A 27562-nucleotide genomic window follows, 5' to 3' on the forward strand; every position below is an offset into this window, starting at 1 on the left:
CCATCGGTTATATAATATATATAGAAAAGAATGAAGATTTGCTTCAAATATCTGACTAGATATTGAAACAATATTTTGCTTAATTAATTGTCAACGGTACTCAACACCAAAAGCCATAATTTAACTCAAGAATTATAGTTTTTGTAATTCCATTATTTTATCTTTCATGTAGAGATATTGTACTTTTTAGAAATTATAGTTCCTTTTATTAATGCTTCTTATTTGATCGTGTGTGTATATATATATATATATATTTGAATTCATTAATAAATTTATAATATATGTATATAATAATTATGAAATCCATGCATGAGTACAAATTATGAAATTAATTTATTTTTTTTGGTAATAGAGTGTAAATTAATGCTTTTTGATAGATTAGTACAAATTAATGTTTCAGCATATATAGAACAAAATAAATTGATTGACATGCAATTCATGATTACATGTTCAACAACTATCTTATTAATTTAGTAGTACCAAAATATGAAAAAAAAAAAACTATAATTAAATTAGGAGTGTTTTTTTTTTTTTCTTAACTCGGGAAGCATACTGCATACATCAAGACCTATATGTGAATGTCTCGTACGCCATTAATGATTGAAGTAAAATATTAATTGGGAGTATTTATAGTTAGCTAGGAAGCATGAAGCCAGCACATGTATAAACCGCACTTGGACACATTGACCTCCAAAAGTCAACTGCAATCACCCCCTCTCTCAAAACACTAATTTGAGTATATAATTAATTAAGGTTAAAAATATCACCTTAAAAAAAAAAAAAATTATTATGGCACGTGCACCGCGAAGAAGTCAAGAGGCTGCCAGCATTGTCCATTTTCTCTTAATTTCCGAAGAAATATTAAACAACTTTTACATATGGAAAATAAGTTGTTTCAGAACGAATGCAACAAGCGAGTTACTGTAATATAATTAATGAAAAAAAAAAAAAAGAAGAAAAAAGATATTGCGAATTGGCTTCGGACATAATTTTCCCATAAAATATCGTGATAATTAAACATGACATTTTTAAATTACCCTTATATCAACATTGGTATTATCTTCGCCCTGCCACTTCTAGCTTCATCAAGCAAATAGTAGTATAGTATTTATCAAAAAAAGCAAATATAAATTAATGACATATTCATGACCAACATAATATATATACAATAATACATATATATATATATATATACATGAAAACACTATTATGAATAAATTATTCACTATTTAATATGTAAACAATTATTTATGATTATCAAATTATAAAAATTATATAAATCTAACAATTATAAATAGTGATCGTCCATACAACAGGAGCTATGTATATATAATATAAGTAGTGTAAGTACTAGGCAGAGTATGTTAATCATCTTACTCATACGGAATAGGAGAAATAGTTGGTTGATTAATTCATATATAATTAATGTCAACTCCTACTAAATGTATAATGTATTAATTAGTAAATAGATAATTAATATTGATGCTGATTACTGATGAAGCAACCAACAAAGTACGTACCTCTATAGATGATCAGATCATCATGGAAATGTACATAAATATCATATATAAATATGCCAGACGTATTTAATTACCAAAAAAAAAATCGGCCAGAAGTATTAATACTAGTCCTAGTCCCAAGGCGAAGTTAATTATGGGGAAAGCATTATGCATGCTGGCTATGATATATATATATATATATATAAATAATAATTATTCAATTAAAATATTTTATTTTTGAAAAGTAAATATGTAATGTATAAAAATTAAAATTAAAATGAAAATAATCTATTTATTCTGGTTAATTCGAATTATATTTTAATTTTATAAAATTAAAATATTTTAATTGAATAAAATCTGTCTTTATGCATCATCATGAGTCCATCCCAAGCAATACTTTTCAGGTTCCCGGTCCTTCCAAGGTGTTTGGATTGCACTTTCCTTTACATATATCGAAGCAGTATTACAAGTTAAAATTGATTGGTCCAAACTTCATATACAATTATATATACCTGTATATAAAATCATCTTTGAAGGACTTTTTGTTAATCAGCCACAGCAATAAATAAATAAATAAATATATATATATATATATACAGTATTCGAATTTATCCAAAAATATGCAACTTGCAATTGCAACGCGAAAATTAAAGGCATTGGAAATGGGAAGATGGGATGGACCTGCTATCTCCTGCATACTGCATGCCCTTCCAAATGATACTTTTATTTTTTAGAAAAAGAATTATATATTTTATGTAATTTTATTAATTTACTCCGAGAGGAAAATTATATATGGTATTGTATAAATTTTTTTTTTTTTTTTTTTTTGCTAATAGGTATTGAATAAATTGTAGATAGGGAAAGGGGTTGGTGGTATACGTACAGGTGTCGTGCTCTTTTTTCTCAAGACAATGTATTTTCTAACTTTAACTATCATTTTTTAATATTTTCAAGATCTTAAAAATAAATTTGAAATTTATATAAATTATAAGATTTTTTTTATTTTTTTAAATTTTAATATTTTACTATATTTATATAAATTTCAAATGTAGATTTCAAAGATTAATTAAAAACATTTTTATAAAAAACATTTAAAATATTTTAAGAAAATATCGGTTATATATGGAAGATGAATGGGAGGAGTAGATGCTGACGATGCTCCTCTATTTGTCCTTTGCCACAGCCGACCGCCTACTCCTGGGGGTTGTTGGTTGGCATTGCATCTCAATTATTAATGTTGGCCGGTGTGCTGGCTTCTCTGTATATCCTCTACCTCATCTCTCAACTGATTTCAAGTTCTCAGTTCCTGACTACTAGTCTACAGTTTTCAATGCTTTTATTTTAACAATTTAATTTATTTTATTTTTTTCTTAAATAGGTTGTTCCCATATAGATATTTTTTAAGGAGAATATATAATCAATACAAAGTATAATTAAAAAAAAAAAAGATTGTGAAGTTTTTAATTAGTTATAGAAAGAATTTCATTTAAACAGTTTCAGTTTTGCCTTGATTGTAATATTTGTATTTCTGAAAAATATTTTTCATGCTTAGAATTCATCTTTTAATTTTTTTAATTAAAAATTAAAAATATAATTATGATAAAATTGAAAGAGTCTAAATAAAATTTACCTTTATTTATATATTAAAGCCAATTATATTACAAACCAAGTTGGAATAGAAGCTTGAATACATGAGTTCGAATAAAAGGTATCTACTTGGAATGAATGTAGAATTGGTTCATTACTACTCCCGGTAGTCTAATGCTGCTATCCTACCAAATAAGTGTATTTTGAAAAGAATTGAGTATTTTTAAATTCCAAAATTAAAATATTTGTTATAGATGTGGAGATTAACGTTATTCAACTATGATTTTACTTTTATTGATACATGTATATATTTATATATAGACATAGATAATCTTCTACTAAAATATCCTAATGATGTTTTAAAGAAAAACCTTTATTATTAGTCATTAAATTGTTTTAAATACTGAAATTTAAATATATATATATATATATATATATATATATATATATATATATATATATATATATATATATTAAGGTTTATATGAACTTATTAAAAAAACTAAAACCCTACTAAGATAAAATCAACTCTGTCAGAATTCATATAAACCATATATATTTTTAAATCTTAATTTAAAATTATCCAAGTGCTGATAATGGAAAACTTTATAGAAAATCTAAAAAAGAACCTAATGGATTATCATCAAGACCTTTATTATTAGTATTTAGATTGTTTCAAATATTGGGATTTAAAAATATATTTAAGGTTATATGAGTTTATTAAAAAAATGAATTATAATAGGGCAAAGTGAACAATGTCAAAACTCATATAAGCTATAAACATCTTTTGGATAAAAAAGATTCAAGTGTTGAAAAAGTATAACATGATAGAAAATTAATTAGGATGTCCTTATAGGAGGTCAGCTAAGAATTCTCACATCAAGATAATCCTTGTAACAAATCATTAGAATTCTTATATGATTCAAAAGTTAAAATTTTGAAAATGCATTTAGATCTTATACAAATCTATTTAAAGTTCATATTACCCTTGTAGAGTCTTATTATTTCAACAAACTTATATAAACTAAATACATATTTGAATATTCGAAGCAATCTAAAGATTAATAACAAAGGTTTTGATGGTTTTCTATCATGATAATCTTGATAGAAAAATAACTTTAGTTATAACTTCTTCTTTTTTTAATTTTAAAACTAAAAATGTATTTTCAATGGTTTTATCAGTAAGCTAAACCTAGGAGTATATAGTCACAACCCCTAAACATCAATTAATTAATGAGTTTTTAACTTTATTAGTCCTAAAATATACACAAATCTAAACTTTGATCCTTTAACTTTTTTTTTCCACACTTTAATAATGAATAAACTTATATTTTTGGTACATTTTGTCATAATTTTTTAACAGTTTTGAGGCATGCAATGTACTTATTGCAACAAAAAAAAAATAATAATAAAATTGTAAAATCAAACAACAACAAGATTTTGCATGTACATATTTTAAAATTGCTAAAAAATAGATGAAAAATAATTTAAGGATCAAAGTACTCAAAAAAAAAAAATTAAAGTTTAAAGATTAAAATATCCAAAAAATAAAAGTTCATTGTGCAATTGTGAACATAGTTTAGGGACTAATAGAGCAAATAACCCTTGATTAATTATATGTATATGTAGCCAATTACCTTGGCCTCCCAACCACTACAAAGATGCCAGATGCCATGGCTGCATTTGGGATGAGAATTAGTTAATATTACAAAATCAAACAGATCGTAACGTATTTTTTAGTACTATACCAAGTTTGAGGTTCATATTTTAAACTTATATATGTATAATGGGTTTGGTTTAATTTACAGATTTGGTGTTGAACCAACTTAATTAATATATATCTGCCCTACCCAATCTCATCCCATGTATTATGTAATATAATGTAGAGCTGTTAATGAGTGGAGAGTAAAGAGAATAATAATATGCATTTCTGATACATAGAATCCCCCATATATTGAATTTTGTGGTATTTATTTTAATTATTTGGTAGCAGCAAAAACTAAACTATTATATTTTTATGTCATATATAAAATTGGTTATATATTTATAGCCACAAAATTTAATAATATTATTATTTTTAATAATTAAGTAGGAAACGTGTTATATTAATTATTCATATTCACCAAAAAAATAAAATTAAAAAGGGTTTTATTCATAAAATATATATATATATATATATATATATATATATAGGTAGGTTTTATTCAGATAGATTGATATATGTACACATTTAGAGGATGAATTACTTTTGTACCGTAAGAGCAAATGGTCAACCTCCTCCACTGCATAAAAAAAATTTCGACCTTAAGCTCCTTAATTACATCAAACCACGTGCATTCGCATGATTTACTACAACCTTCCAATACTCCTATATTTCTATATCGCACTAACACATCCCTGCTTTACATTTTTATAACCCTAAGTAAGAAAAATTATATAGATATATATATATATATATATATATATATATATATATGTACTCTAACCTCCAAAGAAACTTAATGAGTTCCATTCAAAGGAGCAATTAATTAAATATGAAATTTAGTTGAACTGGTGAAGACACGTGTATTAACGCTTCCATTGACCAATATCTATCAATGTCATTCGCTGTCTGTTTGCGGGCCGCGGGCGCTTGATGATAATGAGCAAGTAGGAACCGTACGTACCGCTAGTTTTGCCTTTCATAATTAATATTGTAACTTATAGCTGCTTCGTTTTGACATACATACATATAATATTGTAAATTAATATGAATGTAGTATACATATTGTCTTCAAGTAGTTCCTCTCATTGCGGACAACTTGTACTGGATGTAGTGGTACGGTGTATGCGGACCATATATATCTACACATTGACACTTGCATTTGGTCAGGTTCACTTCCAAATTGTCCGTTCCATCCATTCATCCACTTACTCTTATCAACTGTTTCGATCGGTACTGGTAACTTATTTATTTATTTATTTATGAATGGTACTAGTAAATAATTTGAACTTGAATAAGAGGGTAAAAGTTCAATTCTAATTATCCGGTCAAAAACTAATCATGTCTACGAAACTATAAATTACTCAACCAGAAAGGAAGTATTAAAAGTTATGCATGTGTACCATAAATCTTCAAAATAGACTTCAATAGTATAATTTGACTAATTTCAAATCCTAATAAGTCTACATAACATATTATGTGAAATCTTATTTCTATCATTAATGTTATATTCGTGTTAAATTTAATCAATTTGAACACAATTTGTTAAGATTTCATGTAAAAATAAATGGACATAAATATATTTATTAAATTATCATGTAATTTATCATCCAACCCGTTGATTCGATAAAAATATGTACAAATTTAAAAATTCAAATCTAATTTAAATTTCAAATGATAAAATAATTTTAATTTTTAAAATTTTGTAAATATACTTGTTTGTTTTTAGATTTTTTAAAAAATAAATTAAAAAGCAACAAATGAATGCATTTGTGAATAATAAAATAAGTATTTTTAATATTATAAAAATTATAAAATTACAAAAATATATTTAGAAGATTGTGGATTTAAGACATCAGATAATAAAAAATTATTATAAATAATCAAATAAATATATATATAAAGGAATTCTATGACCAGGACGGTCTGTATACGAACCGCACCCAAAATCAATATTTTTTGGATGAAAACATTGGTTTTAATGTGTACAGTGAACAATAAAACTTACGTTTTTATACAAAAAATATTGACTTTGGGTGCATCCGCAACGTAGAAAAACTGTATATATATAAATGATTTTATATAATATGTGGTTTATATGTAATTGAAATAAATAATGTTACTTATTTAAATATATTTTGGTTGTCATTAAAATAAACCCTAATTTGGAAAGTAAACAATTTATGAGACCCATTGATAATTGTTCTAAAAGTTTATTGGATAACTTTTAAATTTAATTGATATATTTTTTTTTATGTGACATTCAGTATGATGACATGGCTTACCATATCAAATGCTCTTACTATAAATTCCTCGTGCTGTCTTATTATATCAAAATCAATATATATATATATATATATATATGATTTAATTGGTGAGCTAGCTTATTATATGGTGTATCATAATAATATAGTACAATACTGAACAAGGGCAAAAAGAAAATACATACAGTTGTATTCTTCTAAAAGAAAAATCCTTTCTAATCTATAAATCCTATAATTACTTAATTGTTTATTTTTAAAGGTTCATTTTTCTTTACTATTTTTTTAATATTAAAAATAAAATAAAAAATACTGTAAATTAATATTATCATTTATGATTTATCAATTTTATCTCTATATAAGCCAACTATAATGTGAGTTAGATAATCCAATAAATCATAACTATATAAATATATATTTTAATATAGTTAACATACAATAAGGAAACTGTATGCGTATATATTACGCATTAGGGCAAGTGTTTTCTTAATCTATTCATTAAAAAATTTTAAAAAAAAAATATTTTCTTATTAGTATACATATGGATAACTGACGTCCTTCTTTTCATTTATTTACTTATTATTATTATTTTATAAATACGTTAGTTACTCAAATGTATACTAATTAACAAATATAAATATATATATATATAAATATATATATATATATATATATATATATAGTGAAAACTAAAAGTCAAGGATGATAGGATGACAGTAGGTGATGCACAACCAAAATTATTTAAAAAGTGAGACATGGAGGATAGGTAAAAGAGCCTCAACGAAAATATATATTTTTTTTTTCTGACTTTGTAGAACTCATTGTTTCCTCTTTTGGACATCAAAGAGAGGATAACATTAATATTTTGTTGAGAAGGAGGCAAGCAGAAGTTAAAAAGCAAAAATACAGCAAAATTTGCACTAATTAGGCAAAGGGGATATACGAGTTTGATGAAATGATTAATTTTGTGGTTTGTAAACTTATTATTAGCTTCCATCTTAATTTCATCTGCTATCCCCTAAATGGATCGTATCCAACGTTATTGTAGTTCAGAAATGGGGGATTTTTTTTTTTTTTTTTTTTTTTTTGGTGGGGGGGGGGGGGGAATGGAGGAAAATTTCTATTTGTTATTTTATTTCTGTGCAATTCAACAATAGTCAGATGGTGCTTGATTAAATTAATTAAACTTGACATAAGTTAACGTTTCCCTTGGCTCATCATTGATCTCTTGGAAAAGCAAGAAACAAAAAACAGAAGTGTTTAATGCAGGGGGAAGAGCATTAGCAATTAGGAATTGAGAAAGTCAAATTAGAATAGATTAGTTGGTAATTACTTAATAAGAAAAGGAAGTGTCCCCTTTAGTCATAGTTAAGAGGCGCTTTGGTTCTTTGGGGGAGCTAAAAAGCAGCTGTTGGGCATGGTTGTACTTGTTGGCAGCGCCAGGCAGGCAGGCCGGCGAGTGAGTGAAGCAGTGAGTCATTGAATGGGTGATACATTCATAACCTAATCCAATCTAATCTAATCTAATACGGTCAAACTCAGCCTCCAAACGCCTTTTCCCTCAAAAAAGCAAAGCTCCCCCACACTCTCTCTCTCTTCTCTCTCTCTCTCTCTCTCTCTCTTTCTCTTCTCTTTTCACCATAAGAAGAAAAGGAAGGGAATTAGGGAAGACAAGGACCAAAAATATAATGAATGAGCTGGATGGAGAATCCGTGTGTGGGATTCTAGCTGTAACTGATAGTCCCTACTACTACTACTACTCCTCTCTTTCCTCCTTTCTTCCTAGGCTTCCTTTCTTCCCCAAAAGCCGCTCTCTCTCTCCCTCCCTCCCTCCCTTCTAATTATCATTATAAATACCCCCTACTCCTTCGTTCTTCTCCGCCCACGCATACTTCGTTTTTCTTTCTCAACTCACATACTTGAACACAAACACCACACTAGACTAGATGGATTGCTACTCTATCTTCTGCTTCTCTGCTTTTGCTTTCTTTCTTTTATTTCTCCTCCGTCCCATCCTCAAATTCTTCTTGTCCCCCAATTCCAACTCCAATTCCTCCGACAACCCTACTCTTCCACCGGGCACCTTGGGTTGGCCTTATATCGGCGAGACTTTCCAACTCTACTCTCAAAACCCCAACGTCTTCTTTGCTTCCAAGCAGAAGAGGTATATTTTAATGCTATTCCATTTTCCATTTTCATTTCCATTTCCACCAACATAAACGTTTGTATGTATGAAAGGCAAATGATTATTTATTCTTATCAACTCGATATTTTTTATATGTATATATATATATATGTGTGTGTGTATGCAGGTATGGTTCTATCTTCAAGACCCACATCTTGGGGTGCCCGTGTGTGATGACTTCGAGCCCGGAAGCAGCGAAATTCGTTCTCTCAAGAGCTCATCTCTTCAAGCCTACATTCCCTGCAAGCAAAGAGCGGATGTTGGGGAAAGAGGCCATCTTCTTCCACCAGGGAGACTACCACGCCAAATTGAGGAAGCTTGTCCTCCGTTCCTTCATGCCCGAAACTATCAAAAACATTGTGTCTGACATTGAAACCATTGCTACCTCCTCTCTTCAATCCTGGGAAGGCCGCTCCATCAACACCTTCCAAGAAATGAAATCGGTCAGCTCCTCATCTCTTGTTCTTTTTTTTTTTTTCTCTTTTTATTTGGTTTTTCTTAATTTTAACTAAAACCACCCACCTGTTAATTAATAACACAAACATTAAATAAAATAAAAACAGAGCTCCTCTGTTTTTCCACTCCCTCCCATGCCCTGCCCTCTCTCTCTCTCTCTCTCTCTCTCTAATTAATCCCTATATATAGTTATTATATATATATATATATATATTTTTTTTTTTAAAAAAAATAAAAATAAAAATAAAATTGTTTGTTTCATATGGATATAAATATTCTGACGGAGAAAATGTTATTTTTGTCTTTAATTTGCAGTTTACATTCAATGTTGCACTTCTTTCCATATTTGGAAAAGATGAAGTTATGTACAGAGAAGATCTGAAGCGGTGCTACTACATTCTTGAGAAGGGATACAACTCAATGCCCATCAACCTGCCGGGCACACTGTTTCACAAATCCATGAAAGCAAGGAAGGAGCTGGCCCAGATCTTGGCCAAAATCCTCTCAACCAGGAGGCAGATGAAGCACGACCAGAAAGACCTGCTTGGATCTTTTATGGGTGACAAAGAAGGCCTCACCGATGACCAAATTGCCGACAACATCATTGGTGTCATCTTTGCCGCCCGCGATACTACTGCCAGTGTCTTGACATGGATCGTCAAGTATCTGGGTGAAAACCCAAATGTCCTTGATGCTGTCACTGTAAGAATCCAACTCCCAACCCCTCCATCCATTATGTTCATTCTTTCTTCTTTTTTATTGTTTAATTAATTAATTAGTCTAATAAAGTTTTCACTACCTTTTCCACAGCAAGAGCAACAATCCATAATGAAGAGAAAAGAGGAATGTGGCGAAGACAAGGCTCTGACCTGGGCTGATACAAAGAAGATGCCAATAACTTGCCGAGTTATTCAAGAGACTCTTAGAGTCGCTTCTATTTTATCCTTTACCTTCAGAGAAGCTGTTGAAGATGTTGTATATGAAGGTCAGTTAACCCTTTTACGATATGGATCCCTTATGTGACAAAACAAAAAGAGAGGAAGAAGAAGAATGAAACAATAGTACTTATTTTTCTTTTTTTTTTTTGTTGTTTTGCCATGTCCATAATTTTTCAGGGTATCTTATACCGAAAGGATGGAAAGTTTTACCACTATTCAGGAACATTCATCACAGCCCAGACATCTTCCCAGAACCCGAGAAATTCGATCCTTCAAGATTTGAGGTAAATTGGCAAATGGCAATTGGCCTAGCTATTTTCATAGTGGCGTTTAAACTTAAAAACTCCTGAGAGTCATAGATGTTGAACAACATTCATCATTGGGGGTTTGGTTTGGATGATTGAACAGGTTACTCCAAAACCCAATACATACATGCCGTTTGGCAATGGGACCCACGCATGCCCAGGGAATGAATTAGCTAAACTGGAGATGTTGGTCCTTGTCCATCATCTAACCACAAAGTACAGGTTGGTACTAAAACTTGAAAGTGTCTGCTGGCTTAGCTGTTGCCTCTTTTGTATAAGGGTAATATTACAGTTATCAATTTTGATAATCAATTATGTAATAATTTTTTAATAATATTAAATTAATATTATAAACCATTTAATCGATATATCCTTTTTATAAAGATTTTTTCCTGACAGTAGAAGTATCGGTTTCCAAAAATAGAATGCATTCCGTAGTTATAATTAACCATTCCTGACATTATTTGTGTACAAATTTAATAACATGCAGGTGGTGTACAATGGGTGCAAAGAATGGGATTCAGTATGGCCCTTTTGCTCTTCCCCAGAACGGTTTGCCCATCAGATTGTCTCTCAAGATATAAACACATATTGATATTGATATCCCATCAGAAAAATCAGACATCAGTTTTCTAAATATAGAAAAGAATTCCCTATAATGGAAGGAAAAGGAGAAAGACAAAGTCTTCTTTTTGCTTTATTTGAGATAAGAAGCCAAGTGTACAGATGCGTGTCCCTTTATATATATATATATATATATTATATATGATAGTGTTATCAATTTATTGTTTGTTTTCTTCTAGAGCCTGAGAAAAACCAAGAAGAAAAGAAAGAAAGAAAGAAAGAAAGCAAATAGAATACCTCAATGCCCAGCGGATGCATGGTGTATATATATATATGACATTTTAAATTTTACCAAATTTCCAGTTATATTCATTTTTCGTTTTTGCGATTAATTGCTTATGTAAGTAAATAAAGAGCCGCAAGGCATGCAGAAATGAAATTGATTTAGTCTTTGAGAATGATTCTAGCCATATGGTTTCACTACTGTTGAAATTTACCTTCATTCATTATTCAACCCTCCAACCCCCCAAAAAAAAGAGTAATTAACTAATTAATACGACAGATGAAGAAGATATTAGTTGTTCCTACGTACACGGCACTCTTGAAAAATGATAATTTATATCTGTAAAAGCCATTATCAGAGCTTGCATTTGACAAATTATCTCAATATCTCACTTCTAATTTAAAAATTAACCCTATTCAAAATAATATTATCTGTATTTTTTTGTTATAAGAGCATCTTCAATGGTTTTCTGTCCATTTAAAAATCATTTGTCACATTAGATAAATAAATACAATTTTTAAAAAATCTTCTTCAATGGTTCTATGTATTAGTTCTGTCAAGCTGATGTGGCAATAAAAAAAATAGAAACTGTGAAGGACATTGTCTACTTCTGGAAGTTCTGTTAGACATACTGGGTCAGCATTTTATTTATTTTTATTGATTTTTATTTAAAAAAAAAAATTCCTACCTGAGTTTTTGATTTTTTTAATTAGATATAATTTTAAAATAAAAAAATTACATATTAGCATTTCAGAATATTTTAAACAGAATTAATTGTAGAAAAATTACCTAAAACATTATCTATTAAATAGAAAGAATGCTATATAAATATGAATACTTTCCAAAATCAACGCCACATAAATTTCAATAGAAAAAATCATTAGAGATGTTCTAATACTACTATTTTAAAAAGTCAAGTTATTAAAACGTGAATTATTATTACTTTTTTATCATTTTAATGCCTTGAAAATCCTCCCATAATAGAAGACTGGTAAAGTACAGAGCAATGTCCAAATGCCAAATTGGACATGGAGTTCGCCACTAACCGTCTCTTCTGTTCACTTCACTCCCTTCAGATACGACTACCTGCAACTTTCCCATATATTAATTAATTAGTCGATTAATAATGCTGAGCTAGCTCTCGTAATTTATGTAGTATATATATACATTATAACCATAATTTTGCTATAAAAATATGTGTACATCTATGTTATCGAAGACGTGCTTGATCACACTACATACCACTGATCCAATACATACAAATAATAGATATATCTAGTTAATTACATTTACGTATAATATGAGCACAACATGGCTGTGCTCATGTTTTTTTTCATAAAATCAGATATATATATATATATATATATATATATATATATATATATTATACTTTTATTGGACTTTTCAACTTCAATTGAATAGCCATTGATATCATTACATTTGCTATGCTAATTGATATTTTAATTAATTATTTATTTCATAAGTCGTCTATTATATTATACAGTCAGAGTAGACTTTGTAGAGCTGAGCTGCTGGCGACAAAATGGATTTAATTAAACAAAATGAATTTTAGTGATCTCCAAGCTAATCAATATTCTATCACTCACTTTCACACCATCGTGGATATATATATATACAAGGAGTGGACCAAAAAAGTCCATTAAACAAATCAATCTGACTAAGCCGAGCGGCTTGAATTGGTTATTCTTTCTTTCAACATAATATAATATGGACTCGAATAAGGTTGAATGAGATATTAGTCTGCATTGGTTATAAACAATTGAAATTAAATAAACAAACTATTATTGGTTTTGGTTAAAAGTTCTATCAAACAAAACCATTCATGATTCATCGTATATAATTTCCAAAAGTTTTAGACATTTCAGGTTTTGTCTATTTCAATTAAAAAAAATTTATTGTATATATGTGCACTAGTTTTAAACTATAGTTTCAATCATATCAAATATTACACTATCAAATGCATTTCACAGTATGAAATACTAAGCTATATAATACCCAAATTAAATCATTAAAGGGGCAAAAAAAACAGCTTCAAAACTGACGAGCACCTAATTAATGTAATCCAACCCATTGCTTGGTTTGATTTTAATATATATAATTAAATTACATTTTAGTATCAAACATCGAGATTAATTTTATTTTGGATATCTAAGAAAAAGAATTAACCAACCTGGTTAATCTTGCTCATCCATGTATACAATAATACCAACTGGAATGACTTTCCATCACTTGAAAAACTCTTAACAGTCAAAATGCAGACTTTTGGATATAAAAAATAATATATATCCAACTATGTATGTATAGTTAATTGGAGGACATGCGTCGCTCATAGATTCTCTCATTTTCATGGTGGGTGGAAATGGAAAATGATGGTTTGGACTCAGGACATAATAACATATACGAGTTATTTATTCTCTATTATTCAACGATGTGGGAATTAATCATTTCACTTGTGTTTAATTAAGTTCGAGCTTAGTTAAGGACTTTGATTGTTACTGTTTCATATAACACTTCCTTTTTTTTTTTTTTTTTTTATATACTTATAATACTTCCAATAGATATTATATGCAAAATTACCACTTTTGTTGCCTAAGAAATTAAGATAGCGCATTCGAGAATGTCATATAATTAATTGTTTATAAATGAAAAAAAAATAAAAGTAGAGTTTCAATGTCAAATAAAATTAACTCAATTAATAATCAATTTATATCTATGTTTGAGAATTTATGAATTTAAAATATCAAAATGAAAAAAAAAAAAATATATATATATATATATATATATATATATATATATATATATATATATATATATATATATATATATATATATTGTAAATGTTATTAAAAAAATAATGGTGGGGAAGAGGGTCTCAATGAGATGCTGAAGGGTGGCCGGGCGATAGCGACGGAATGACAAATCATTTTCAAACATTGAAAAGTGATGAACAGATTTTATATATATATATATATATATATGATAATAAGATTGAATATCTCTGCTAATCACAAATTTCATTCATGTAACCATCAAAACGTCAAACTCATCACTAATTGGAAATGACTTTTGTTTTATCACTTGGTCTGTCTGATAGCCGCCATTGATTATTCTTTTGAAACATTAATTTCTGACTTACTCCCATTTCCACTGCATATTAGACATAATAATGTGTGAGAGAGAGAAAGGAAATGGTTTGGGTTTCGGTTTCGGCTAACCTTTTAAATCAGAATGAAATTGGGACTTGTACTATTCATAAGCTGTCAAAGTTTGAATTGGTCCAGTCTATTATGCACTGCACACGCTTTTTTGTCAGGTCTTTCTTTGCTCGAGAAATAAACCCTCTGCTCCACTCTATTTTCCACTTACCAGAGATGGCCAATACTATGATAGTGTAGGCTAGCAAATTACTTTTATAACCATGCATCGCCTACTCATTCATTATTCAATAAGGCTCAAAAAAGAGAAAAACGTTTTCTTATCGAGAAAATAACGAAAGAAGAACCACTGATTATTCTTTTGAAACATTAATTTCTTACTTCCATTTCCACTGCATATTAAACATAATAATGTGTGTGAGAGAGAAAGTAAATGGTTGTGGTTTCGGTTTCAGCTTACCCTTTAAATCAGAACGAAATTGGGACTTCTACTATTCATAAACTGTCATAGTTTGAATTGGTCCAGTCAATTATGTAGTGCACACGTTTTTTTATCAGGTCTTTCTTTGCTGGAGAAATAAACCCTCTGCTCCACTCTATTTTACACTTACCAGAGATGGCCTCTACTATGACAATGTAGCCTAATAAAAGCTCACAAATGATTTTTACAACCATGCACCACCTATCCATTCATTACTCAATAAGGCTCCCAAAAAAAAAAAAAAAAGTCTTCTTATGGAGAAAATAACAAAAGTAGAAAACGTGAAATCGTATGAGTAAATTCAAACCATCAATTGACTTTCGGCATGTCATTGTATCAAACTGTTCAATAAACCGTTTCGATAAGATATTTTAATCCACAGCACACCACCACCACCACCACCACCTTGATTGACAAATTTGGACTTTCCAAAGCATAAAAATCCGTTAACGTGGAAAGGAATTTCCTATTGAACCTGTCCGTACCACTGACTGACTCGAAACCCCTAAACCACACCATCTTCATGATTCCTTCAATAATGTCCACTAGACTCACCACTATTGCAACTATCACTTCATCACACAATTCAACCACAATTCACATTATGAGACTCCAGGAACACTACAACAGAATACAACAGAAAATATGTAACACATAACAACAGGAGAACAATCTAAATTCTGCGAGTTTCTCATTTTGCTCAAACAACATAGACATTTGTTGAAATACAATAAATCTCAGGATTTATAAGATCATAAATCCAGCCATGCTTGAAATTACTTCACATTTAGCACCCTCGAGGGTTTGATTAAGATAAAGAAATACAAGCCACACTTTAACTTTTCAATTCGCTTAAAACTGAGACATTTGCAATTTGTTAACGCACTTAAACAGTCATGGATTATGGATCTCATTATTGCTGTATATGCCACAGTATAAACCTCTCACTGTCAACTGCAAGAAATTCACACATTTGAAACAGGTTGTTACACTATCTAACTCAATCACCATTAAATATTTCGAAAAACTGCAAAGTGGGTGTAGAATGAGGAAGGAATAGACAAGATAGAGAAACAAATGATAAAACCTTCTCTGCAACATCTGTCATGCCTGAAACATCCACCTTTCCTTTCTTCAAGAGTTCGAGACGAGATCGAATAAGGTGGTTCTGCTCCTCAGCCTACATGCAAAGTGGTATTTAGAATCCTAAGTTAATCCTTATTCTTCTTATAACATGATGTGTTTTCAGCTTAACATTTCAACATCAGGGAAAGTTTTGATGATTTAAGGTCTAGAACATAAAGGCATTACATTCACATGAAGAAGAAATTGTGCGATAGAAAGTTTTCCACAAACATCAAAAGGGTAGCTACCATCTTTACTGGATATCATTAATTATATTCAATGACCGAAAAGATAAACAGAAATCTCCGCTAAATGATGTTTCTTTTTGCCTAAGAACCCTGTTTTCTAGAACAAATAAAAAACTTTAGAAGAATACCCTTGCACCTACTGGAAAAGCAAGGGCTACATAAAAACATGGCCCCACACGGTGTCTCCAGTTGCAAGTTCCAAAATCAAATGGAAATGCAACCACTACAGTTTTGTGGATGTACATGGCAAGCATCCAAGCAAGTGCCCTCCGTGTTTGTGTGCCGTGACTCAATTGCAAGTTGCAAATTCCAAAATCAAATCGAAATGCAACCACAACTGTTTCAAGTATGTGTATAGCAAGCACCCAAGCAAGTGCCCTCTGTGTTTGTGTGCTATGACCAAGTTTATATGTGCATATTAAAGCAAAATGTCAATATAAGCCAGTCCAAGGGATATGATATTCAAAAGCTGATATAGCAACGAAACCTAAACATGAAAAAGTAATCAAGCCAAAGAAGTTTAGGGATAATGCCTAAAAGTGGATTCACATCCCAAGTGAAAGGATCTCATATTGAAAACAAAAACAAAAAATAACGTTTTACAAGACAATTTGACAAAAGAAGACAAAAGTCTTCCCACGGTAAACATACCACTAGAGACATCAGTTTCCAGACTTCAGTGCATCATCAGTTTTCAACAGCTAGTGCATGCTAAAAATTCGAACAACAAAACCAAAGGAGAGCCTAATGGCATTTTCTCATCTGCAAATATCATATTCCATGCAACTTTTATCAATAGTGGAACCCTATGAACAATGTAATGTGGTTCATAAGATAAGATATGCATACAAGCATATAGGGAAAAGGGTTTGATAATAAAATTCTTATATCTCAGCTAACCAACTTCTTCTTTAGCGGTCAAAGAAAAAAGTTGATTCCATTTTACTGTGTTCATAGATGTAAGCAATGCATTATAAATCAGATGATAATTGCTTAGTATCTCCTAATAAGCCATTCTAACTAGCAACATAATACAGTTATGTATATTACCAATTCCAGCATGTTTTTCAAGTACTGGATTTCATTCTTCTTTGTTGTCAAGAGCTTGAAAGTAACATCTTTTAGATTAGTCCTGCGTTTCAGCGAGCACAAATTAAGAATGGGAAGTTCATAAAACCAGACCTCATTGAGCTAGAATGCAATAATGTAATCCAATGAAGGTAATTCTTGGATATTACCACAGTCATCTATAATGCAATAACGCAAGCCATAGTCAGTCAAAAGAAGAACATTCTTTGTTAACAAGGTCAACATAATTGAGGTAATTTCTTCAATCAATAACCAGTTCCTTTTATTCTAAAGCACCGGCTATTGAAAAGGTGTCAAATAACCAAATTACATATCTAGTTCTTTAAAAAAATTAGATGATACTTACTTATCTGAAAACAAAGGGTCCAGACCTTGTTCTTCCACTAGTTGCTCTATTGTATCAAGAGCAGTTCGAACCTGCTTATACGGTTGACATTATAACACCAGTCAGGAGGCAATAAATAAAGGAAAAAAATACATTAACCTCCTCTATGGTGAAAGAAAACAAGCAAAAAGGATAATATCAATACCTGTGTTTCATGACATAAAGTCTCAAAGTCATTCTGTAAAATTCAAAACAGGCAATTGAGTTCACCTCATAACACCATATCATACATTTAAAAAAGTTTACAAACAGTCAAATTGAAAAGATAACTATGTTCGTTACCAGAGTGATAATTACATGTCTAGGCTGTCAATCACTGTATACAAAGTAACAAAAACTATTAATGAAATAGGTCGCTTGCTACAGTACATTACTGCTAGTAGAAAGGAGTCCACAATGAGAAACCTCTGTTTATGGATATATTGATCTTGTCATTCTAGGTCCAAATTTGATAAACAAGCTCATAACGATTTAAAATTTAAGTTGCCAGCTAATTTAAACTAATTCAACAACTATATATAAAAATATCATTATGTACTTCTCAGATCAAGCAAGAGCCATAGTGACTGGAACAACAGGAAAGCTATCATTGTTGCCTGTTAATGTTATTATTAGCTTTGTTTATCAAATATAATGGAGAAAGGCCCTTTTATCTAGCGATGAAACTATGCATTTGATGCTGTCTACATGTCTAACAAATGCTGGAACTGAAGTATGGTAGGAACAAAAATTGCAGATATTCTATGCTATCAATGGGGCCAAAAATGTCCCAGAAAAAAACTCTAATAGTGGCAGAAGTTGCCATAAGCTCTGCTTTTCAGCAAATTTGTCTTATTTAACTTATTCAAAATGGTGATAAAGAAGGCCACTAAGCGGGTAGAAAAAAACCCAATTACACTTTTGGGGCTCATAAGTGCATTTGCTTCCAAAGCCATGAAATAGACCCTTAGAGAACTCCAAATGGATTCCCTCATAAATTGAATCATTAGTCAGATTATTTTAAGAATAAAAAACATAATTGCTGTACCATCACAAATATTGGAAAAAAATGAAAGCCCGTGAATGTCTAGTATGAAAAGAGGTACCTCTATATTTTCATGCAGAGAAGTGATAACCTGCAGATTTTGATACCATAGAGAATAAACGCAAAATTAACAAAATGAATTCAAAACATCAAAATTTCGGCAACCGACCAAAACAATATTTTTCCAAACACAAAAGAAACTACAATCCAAAAATGAGGTTATAGTACATGAGAACAAAGTGTAAACTCATGTAAAAAGATCATGAAAACATTGTAAAGGAGTGAACATATCAATAAAAAAAAAGGTTCCAACTTGCCAAAAGGAATTTTCTGAAATAAAAGCTTTGTTTAGATAATAAATGCTTTTAAAACTCAATGCAGACTACGCAGTACTGAGGGGGTTCACTTTTTGTAATAGAAATGTTTGTGTTCATTCTCTATTTGCAAGTAAACAAGGACTTTAACCTTTTATATTTGGAGCTAAAAAAAGGTGAGCCACCTATAATGTTGGAATTATTTGAAGTTTATGTTTTGGAATTTGGTTCCTAGGGAAGACGAAACCCAAAGATTCATGAGTACAAACACACAGACACAAACACAGAAGGTTCATACAGTCTTTGACGGTAAATTATATCATGTAAACAAACTGCTAGTCCGAACAAAATAAAACCAAAAGTAATTTCTGGGAAAATGGTTGAAAAGAGAACTCTGCAAATAAGATTTTGTGACGCTTAAGGCATAAAATACAGATAGAGTATAATATTATACATACCTGAACAAATAGCCGATGTAGAAAATCTTGCTCAGCAGTAGTAAAACTCGAAAATGCTTTGCAAATATCCTTTTTTAAGTTGTAAAAAGAAAAATGGTATTTATTTCATATCATATAAATATATCAAAATACATAAATAAAACTGACCGAGGCTGTAAATTGGTATGAAATAGTAAACCTGCTTAGTAATGGCAGTGAGCAGGGAACGTGTAGCGAGCTTGAAAGACTTGCTTAAGTCCATATTTCTTGACCCCATTGGTTTGGACTTTGGAAAAAGCACAACCTTCCTCTCTCTCTCTCTCTCTCTCTCTCTCAAGAAATCAAAGAATTAAGGACTGGAGCGACGAGAAGAAGAAGAAGAAGCGCAAGGAGAGATTTGGGATCGACAGCTGCCCGATTATTTTTCCCCAGGGATTCGCCCGATTAGAATTCTTTTTATCTGTAATTTCTTTTTCAAACCGAACATCACATTTTGAAATCAATTGGAAAAATTGAATGACCGGGAAACAGACATTCACATACCACTCAATTCGAACACATTTACATAATTACATTCTTGTCCATCGAACAATATTACAATTACATTCACCCCCCCCCCCCCCCCCCGGCGGCGCCTTAGAAATTAATAATGCCAATATTGGTATAATAGGGCTGAACTATGAAAAAAAATTAGAATTACATTTCCCCTACTTTAAAAATTAATAATTCCAATATTGGTACAATTAGGGCTGAATGATAATTTCATTGCACGAGGCATCTTTCCTTTTTTATTTATTATTATAAATTATAATTTTTTCTTCCAAGTTTGGCCAACCAACGCCTTTTGTCATCTTACTAGCACTTGATTATCTTAATAGCACTTGACCAGTAGTAGTAGTATTTCATCCAAAAAAAAGACTAGTAGTAGTGGTATTAATTTTTTTCAGTAAAAGAAGCAGTATCAAATTAGTAATTAACCAATAAATCCATAATAAATTAATTACCACCATAACCATAACCATTAATCAGCATTATAAGCAGCAGAGTCCTTTTCCAAAAAATTTAAAAAAATATAAAATAAAAAGCAGCAGTGTCCCCCTAATCTCTCCAATTTTCAATTAGCAACTATTCTTTGCCATTTAAATTTTTTTTTTTTTTTTTTAAATTATGGAGTCTAATTCACATATAAATATAAACCCTATATCCTGAACCTGAAGCACATAACCATAAAACACCTAATTCTGAATCAAATGGTTGAAAATTAAACAGAACAATACTATAATACAATGTTGCAAGAGGATCTTTATGGCACTACCAAAATACAAACCCAGGACTACCATATCCATCCTACATCCTACTCCAAAAGTTTGTACTATCTGCTGGACCTGAAGAGCCATCCCCGAATCTGACTTACAATAGCATATTCTACCTTTATCAGTCATCGTGGGAAGTAAGCTTTTCTGGGCTTTCTGCTATCAAGAATACCACCAAGAGTGGCCAATGCATCACGAAATTTATTGATTTTGAGAAAACCACTTACCATGGAAACTTCATCGTCTGATAACTTCGCTTTCTCCATGACTATGTCAACAAGCTTGATGAGGGTGTCCTCCATGGACAAAGCACAAAGTCCTTCAGCCAGCATAACAAATGATGAGAATTCCGGTAGAAATCCTTTCTCTATCATTTCAACCATAAAATCAACAGCTTCTCCTATTGGTCCTCCTCCATTACATAGCCCACGGTAGACAATCTTATGTGATATAGCATCTGGAGGATCAGCTTTCTCTACCATTTCTCTAAAAAGCCTCATGGCCTCTTTTGTTCTCTTCCGCTTGAAAAGTGCTTGTATAACAGGGTTATAAGCCTGCGGAGTCAAGACCATTCCTTTCATCTGAACAGTTCTGAGGAGCCTACTTGCAGCCTCAACTCTACCTGCTTTACACAGCCCCCCAATTATGGTCCCATATGTGACAATGTCCGGTTCACATCCATTTGAAGTCATAGTCTGAACAATATCTGCTGCCTTTTTTATATCCCCAGTCCTGCAGAAGTATGTAAGAAGGGAATTGTATGTGAACTTGTCTGGCTTCAAGCCTTCCATTATCATCTGGTCCATGAGCTGAGAAGCTTCCTCCACCCTTCTGTTCTGACAAAGGCCATCAATGAGGGTGTTGTAAGTCACTGAATTTCTTGAAATCCCCTGGAGTTCCATCTGATCAAAAATCTGCTCCGCTTCTTCAATCCTTTTGCTTTTGCACAACCCATCAATCAGAGTATTGTATACAACTACATTCCGTGCACAGCCACTTGACTCCATTTCTTTCAGCAGGTTCAGAGCATCCTTTAGTCTCCCTCTAGAACAGTAGCTGTCAATTAACATATTGTAAGTAAACTCATCAGGTTGGCACCCTTTATGCTTCATTTCCTCAAACAGTTCCAATGCAAACTTGTAATTACCGGTCATGCAGAGACCTTGAATCAGAGAATTGAACGTGCAAACATCAGGTAAAATTCCCTTGCTCGTAAGAACACGTGCGAGTTCAGTCGCCTCTGTAACTTGGTTGTCCTTGCACAAGGTGCTAATCAGAGTGTTATAGGTGACAGTATTTGGTGGGCAATCCCTTGAAACCATTTGTTCCAGAATTTCCACTGCCTCTTCAACTTCACCCAATTTACACAGTCCAGAAATCAATGAGTTATAAGAAAAAATGTCAAGATCGAATCCTCGCTGAAGGATGACATCCATAATCTCTAAAGCATGCTTTACATGCCCTGCCCTGCACAGACCATTAACCAAAGTGTTGTATGTAAACTGATCGGGAAGGAAACCATCATTAGCCATCCCTTGTAAGAAACTCAAGGCTTCCTCAATTCTACCCTCTTTGCAAAACCCATTAATCAAAACATTAACGGTGATATTGGTACATGGACAGCCATATTGCACCATCTGGTCATTAATTCTTAATGCGCCGGTTGTATCTCCTTCCTCAATATAACCCTGCATTAGTGTCGTAAATGTTGTCTCATCTGGTGTTAAGCCATAGCTAGACATCTCTTCCATCATCAAAATGGCAGGTCTAATTTGATGAGCTCTGCACAGAGCCTTTATCAATATATTAAACGTGGAAACATCCGGCTTGATTCCTCTAATAACCATGCCGGAATGCGCAGTTTCTACGAGTTTGAGCTTGTTCCCATCAACAAGGACATTCAACAAGAAGTTAAAGAAATGCGTGTCGGGTTTCACGCCGAACTCATTTTCCATAACCTCCAAAATACCAAGGATTTCATCATGTAAATCAAACTTAGAGTAGCTCTCGACAAAAATCAAGAAAGTACCTCCGCTTATTTTGCAACCCGCAAGCTTCATCTCCTCCAAAACACCTCTCATGGATTCGAAAGAGCCAACCTTTGCAAGCTTGCGAAGAAGCTCCTCGTAAACGTAGGAACTGGGTACAAAATTGGGCTGCCTGGAAGCCCACTGGAAGATGCGAAGAGCAGATGATTCGTCGTGTTGGCGACGGAGGGTGTGAAGGAGCTGGCTTGAGGTGAAGTCTGGGGGGAGGTTGTGGGAAGGGGATGGAATTGGGGAAAGAGAAGAATGAATGGGGAGGCGGAGTTCGTGATGTTGGGAGACTGAGGAAGAGAACAAGTAAATGGGGTTGTGAGACCAGGGATAGCATTTGAGACTGAAAGAGAAAGCCATTGAGGCAATTTAACGAACATATAACATGCAATGCAATGCACTTGTCTTTCTCACTCCCCGATGGATGGGACTAAAGAATTTCACGCTTGCCTTGGCCTCGCTTGCTGACTTTCTGATGTGACCGTAAAGCCCAATATAGATTCTTGGAGTTAGGACACAGCGCGCCCCAAGCGACGCCGTTGAAGGTGGCTGAAATCTCCGCTTCTCTATATTCAGTCGACTCCACCAAGTCTCCTTCTTTATGTTTGAATATTAACATGTTCAATTCAATTGCTCATGGACCGATATATACCAAAGAGAAAGGTCTTCTTAATTACCAATAAAAATAAAACAAAATAAAATAAATTTGCTTTCCACAAATTCTAGTTGTTACAAAAATAAATGTCAATGTAAATAATATATATATATATATATATATTCATCAAATTATTTGAGATATTTATTAAATCGAACGGGTGCATGCAATTTTATTTTTTCTTTTTTAGGATAATAAATTCATATATTTATTCATCGAAAAAGAATTTCAGTTTTCCGATATGAATCTGCATCACAAACAAAATCTTAAACCATTTTTACACACGCACAAGAAATTAATTCTTTCCTTAGGAAGACCACGTTACAAAAACTAGAAATTAACAGATTTAAAGAATTACATTAACCCAATCCGATCAAAACAAAGTGAAATTGGGACAAAGCAATGTTGCAAGAGCAAATATCAGGTACCTCTATATGTATTAAGTCCGTCGATTTCATACAAAAACAAACCAAATAATAAATCAGATATATATATAATAATAATAAAAGCAAAATAAAAAGGGAAAAAGGGTCATATACAGCACTTGAAAAAGAATTGTAGGTGTCGTCTAACCCCCAAAAATAGCTACATATTAGTTTCGTCGACACAAATCAAAACTCAGCCAGCCACTCAACAAGTAGATTCTATAGATAAAAATATATAAGATGATATATGATATATCAGAAACCACATTGCTCTGCCTGTTCACGGAGAATAAGAGACCATGGTAGAACTTGGAAAATTGATAACCACAATTAGCCAAGTTGCTATCTCACAAACTCTAAAAATATTTCACTCCAAGGGGAAAAAAAAAGAAAAAAAAAGGCTGAAGGAAGTAACTTTCCCATCGCATCAGATGGCCTGCATATATATAATTCATATTCAGCTGGCACGGCTTCTGATGACATCAAGACCAATCTCAGTAGGATCGGTTGCTTGCAACTCTACCTGAATGCCATCAAGCTCTCTCTTAAATCTGTCTTTGGAGCTTGCATAAATCATTTTGCTTCTCACCCTTGATGTATCAGGAGACCTTCATAAAATATCAAACGAGGGGGGGGATAAGACACTAACCCACTATCAATTAACAACAATATGTCCCTGCATGAAAAATAAAAATAAACTAAAAAAGGTTGGGGGATGGAATAAGCATTACCAGGCAATGAAGAAAATCCTACTCTTTTGGCAATTCTCTTCCGTAACAAAATCAAAATCATAAACAGCATAACGGCATTCATCTGCAGGAAGACTCGCACTGAAATCCTCATAGCTCTGGGTTGGTTCACCAACCTTTTCCACCACAACTTGCTTCTGCTTCTCCTCGATCTTGAAAACTATAGACCGATAGGTTCTTTTTGCCTTGAGCTCCAAAAACTTTAATTTGCATTCATCATTCACAGCCATACCAGATGCAGCGTTGGCCTTCAAATTAAGTGGACGATAAATTAAAGTTTTGACAAATTTTCAGTGAACCAACATGTAAAAGCTATATACGTTATAAAAGAATTTTTCTGCTCTTTTGTTGTGAAGAATATAATTGTAATAGATATCAAAAACAAAGAGGCTGTACTGTGGTCGGACTCGGACATGGACATTTTTTTGCACTCATAAATTACCAATTGAATGTAAGAACCAAAAATTAAAAATTTCATCCCCTTTCTCTCATCGACAGCGAAACAAGCACAAAGCATAAAAGAAATCAACTTCCAGTTTGCTACATACAGTCGATGTAGATCCACAACATTCTTATCCCCCAAAACTCAAATAATGTAATGCAATACGAAGCAAAGTAATCAGACAACAATGATTACTGCCCAGTTTTGATGATTAATCAAACGAATCCAATTCAAGATTCGAAATTGCTATTCAAAGCTAAATCAAAACATCGGATCTGCAAGCTAGCAATGCAGTGTCAAACAGTGAATGAAGTATGAATCTACCGATGATCCTAGCTCCAATTTCTGCCAACTTACTTAGGTATCCATAATCAGATCGACCTCAGATCAATAACCTAACTGACTTAGATAAAAATAAATAAATATAAATAAAATAAAGAAGAAAAATACTGATTCTTGATTCTTTATTTTTGGCTGAGTAAGAAAAATACTTTGAATCAAATACAAGCAAATCGCAAATCATAAAATGACAAAGATACACAAATTATAAAATGACAAAGATACACAGAGACACATAACATAGAATTAAGAAAAGTTTTGAGACAGAAATCAGAAATTAGAAATACAAATTTATACGCAACCAAACATATGAAGCCAAAAGGCACGTATCGGGGAAGAGAGGAGAGATCACCATTTTTTCTTTTTTCTTTTTTTTTTTTTTTTTGGGGGGGTTCTCGGTTTTGTCTTCTTGTTTGGACTTTACGCTCCTTCTTCTCCTTCAGCTTCTCCTGCCTCGTTTTTCTTTCCTCTCTTTCTTATTATTATTCGGTGGTAGTGGTACTGCTACTGGTGGTGGCTTCCTCGATTCCTATTTGATGGTTATGTACGGAAGAGTTGCGTGTGGAATACGATTTCAGCCAATGATTTGGAGCCACGACACTGGAAGTTTGACTCGGAGACTGCAGCTCTACGAGTCGGCTACGCTGCTAGAGCCGGCTCATTCTCCAATTACAAATAAAAACTCAATTAAATTTTTAAAAATTTAAAGTGAAATTAATTGAGTTTTATTCACCCAAAAAAATAAATCAATTTTTTCACTTTAAATAATTTAAAATTTTGATATTAAGCTGAATCATTTTTTTCTTATATTAGTTTTTATGATTTTATGTGATATAAAAACCTAAAATATTTATCAATGAAATATTCAATTAAAATAATATTTTATTATGATATGAAAAATATGTAAAGAAGCGGAATGTAATGGGTTACATAGCTGAGCTAGGCACATAGCACGCCTTGATGATTGGTTGACTTTTGATTTGTTTGACTTCCAAATATATTAATAATTACGATGGATCAGCGGTTGAATTGGAATAGTAATGACTTAACGTATGTGATAATATCAAAGGAAATAAGCAAAAAAAAAAAAAAATTTATATATAATATGATATATAATACAACGCAACACCCACACCTAATCCTGGCTAGCGCGGGTCCACCAAGACTCTCTTGTTCTGCGTTCTTTTAAGTTTTAAATATGAAATATGCTAAAAATAAAGAATTATCAATTTAAGATATGAGATATCATCTAAGAGTTTATTTGATATATATATATATATATATTTCACCCAGAAATACTTTTTAATGATCAAAAGCTATTTAAAAAGAATTAAGATTTTTAATATCAATCGATAAATATTTATCAATAAAAAATAGTTTTTTAAACTATTTTAATGAACTTAATTATTTTTGCTCTGTTAAAAAAGTTTTTTTATTTTTTTTTAGTTTATGTGATAAACCTAATAAATATTTAATATAACTTTCTTACTTACAATCAAATATATATTACTCTACAAAAAATATTAAGTTTTCAACCCATGATT

General features: G+C 31.6%; 4 protein-coding genes across 6 annotated transcripts; 1 reads left to right on the forward strand and 3 right to left on the reverse strand.

Annotated features, from left to right (window-relative positions):
* The first annotated feature begins 8530 nt into the window (after positions 1-8530).
* Positions 8531-11869, forward strand: LOC107423995 (abscisic acid 8'-hydroxylase CYP707A2). Its single transcript, XM_048478459.2, has 7 exons — positions 8531-9213; positions 9362-9677; positions 10006-10392; positions 10501-10675; positions 10806-10912; positions 11037-11155; positions 11424-11869. The coding sequence occupies exons 1-7, from the start codon at positions 8996-8998 to the stop codon at positions 11515-11517; spliced, it is 1416 nt and encodes a 471-aa protein (XP_048334416.1). The 5' UTR covers positions 8531-8995; the 3' UTR covers positions 11518-11869.
* Positions 11870-16100: 4231 nt separating this feature from the next.
* Positions 16101-20673, reverse strand: LOC107423987 (uncharacterized). Of its 3 annotated transcripts, XM_016033659.4 has the most exons (8): positions 20259-20668; positions 20081-20149; positions 19370-19399; positions 18430-18462; positions 18246-18316; positions 17861-17942; positions 16525-16617; positions 16101-16391 (listed from the first exon to the last, which is right to left on the reverse strand). In XM_016033659.4, exons 1-8 carry the CDS (start codon positions 20334-20336, stop codon positions 16332-16334), a joined length of 516 nt encoding a protein of 171 aa, XP_015889145.3. In that variant the 5' UTR covers positions 20337-20668; the 3' UTR covers positions 16101-16331. The 3 variants fall into 3 exon arrangements, with proteins under 3 accessions (XP_015889145.3, XP_015889146.3, XP_048335982.2); XM_016033660.4 differs by lacking the exon at positions 19370-19399 and having other exon boundaries at positions 20259-20673; XM_048480025.2 differs by lacking the exon at positions 18430-18462 and having other exon boundaries at positions 20259-20673.
* A 625-nt stretch (positions 20674-21298) lies between these two features.
* LOC107423994 (pentatricopeptide repeat-containing protein At3g53700, chloroplastic) lies at positions 21299-24137 on the reverse strand. Its single transcript, XM_016033672.4, has one exon. It carries the CDS (start codon positions 23766-23768, stop codon positions 21498-21500), a length of 2271 nt encoding a protein of 756 aa, XP_015889158.3. The 5' UTR covers positions 23769-24137; the 3' UTR covers positions 21299-21497.
* A 400-nt stretch (positions 24138-24537) lies between these two features.
* On the reverse strand, positions 24538-26533 carry LOC107423997 (actin-depolymerizing factor 2). The gene is made up of 3 exons (XM_060818841.1): positions 26371-26533; positions 25220-25485; positions 24538-25096 (listed from the first exon to the last, which is right to left on the reverse strand). The coding sequence occupies exons 1-3, from the start codon at positions 26371-26373 to the stop codon at positions 24946-24948; spliced, it is 420 nt and encodes a 139-aa protein (XP_060674824.1). The 5' UTR covers positions 26374-26533; the 3' UTR covers positions 24538-24945.
* Positions 26534-27562: the final 1029 nt, after the last annotated feature.

The sequence above is a fragment of the Ziziphus jujuba genome, chromosome 7 (genome assembly GCF_031755915.1).
Source record: "Ziziphus jujuba cultivar Dongzao chromosome 7, ASM3175591v1".
Classification (NCBI taxonomy): Eukaryota; Viridiplantae; Streptophyta; class Magnoliopsida; order Rosales; family Rhamnaceae; genus Ziziphus; species Ziziphus jujuba.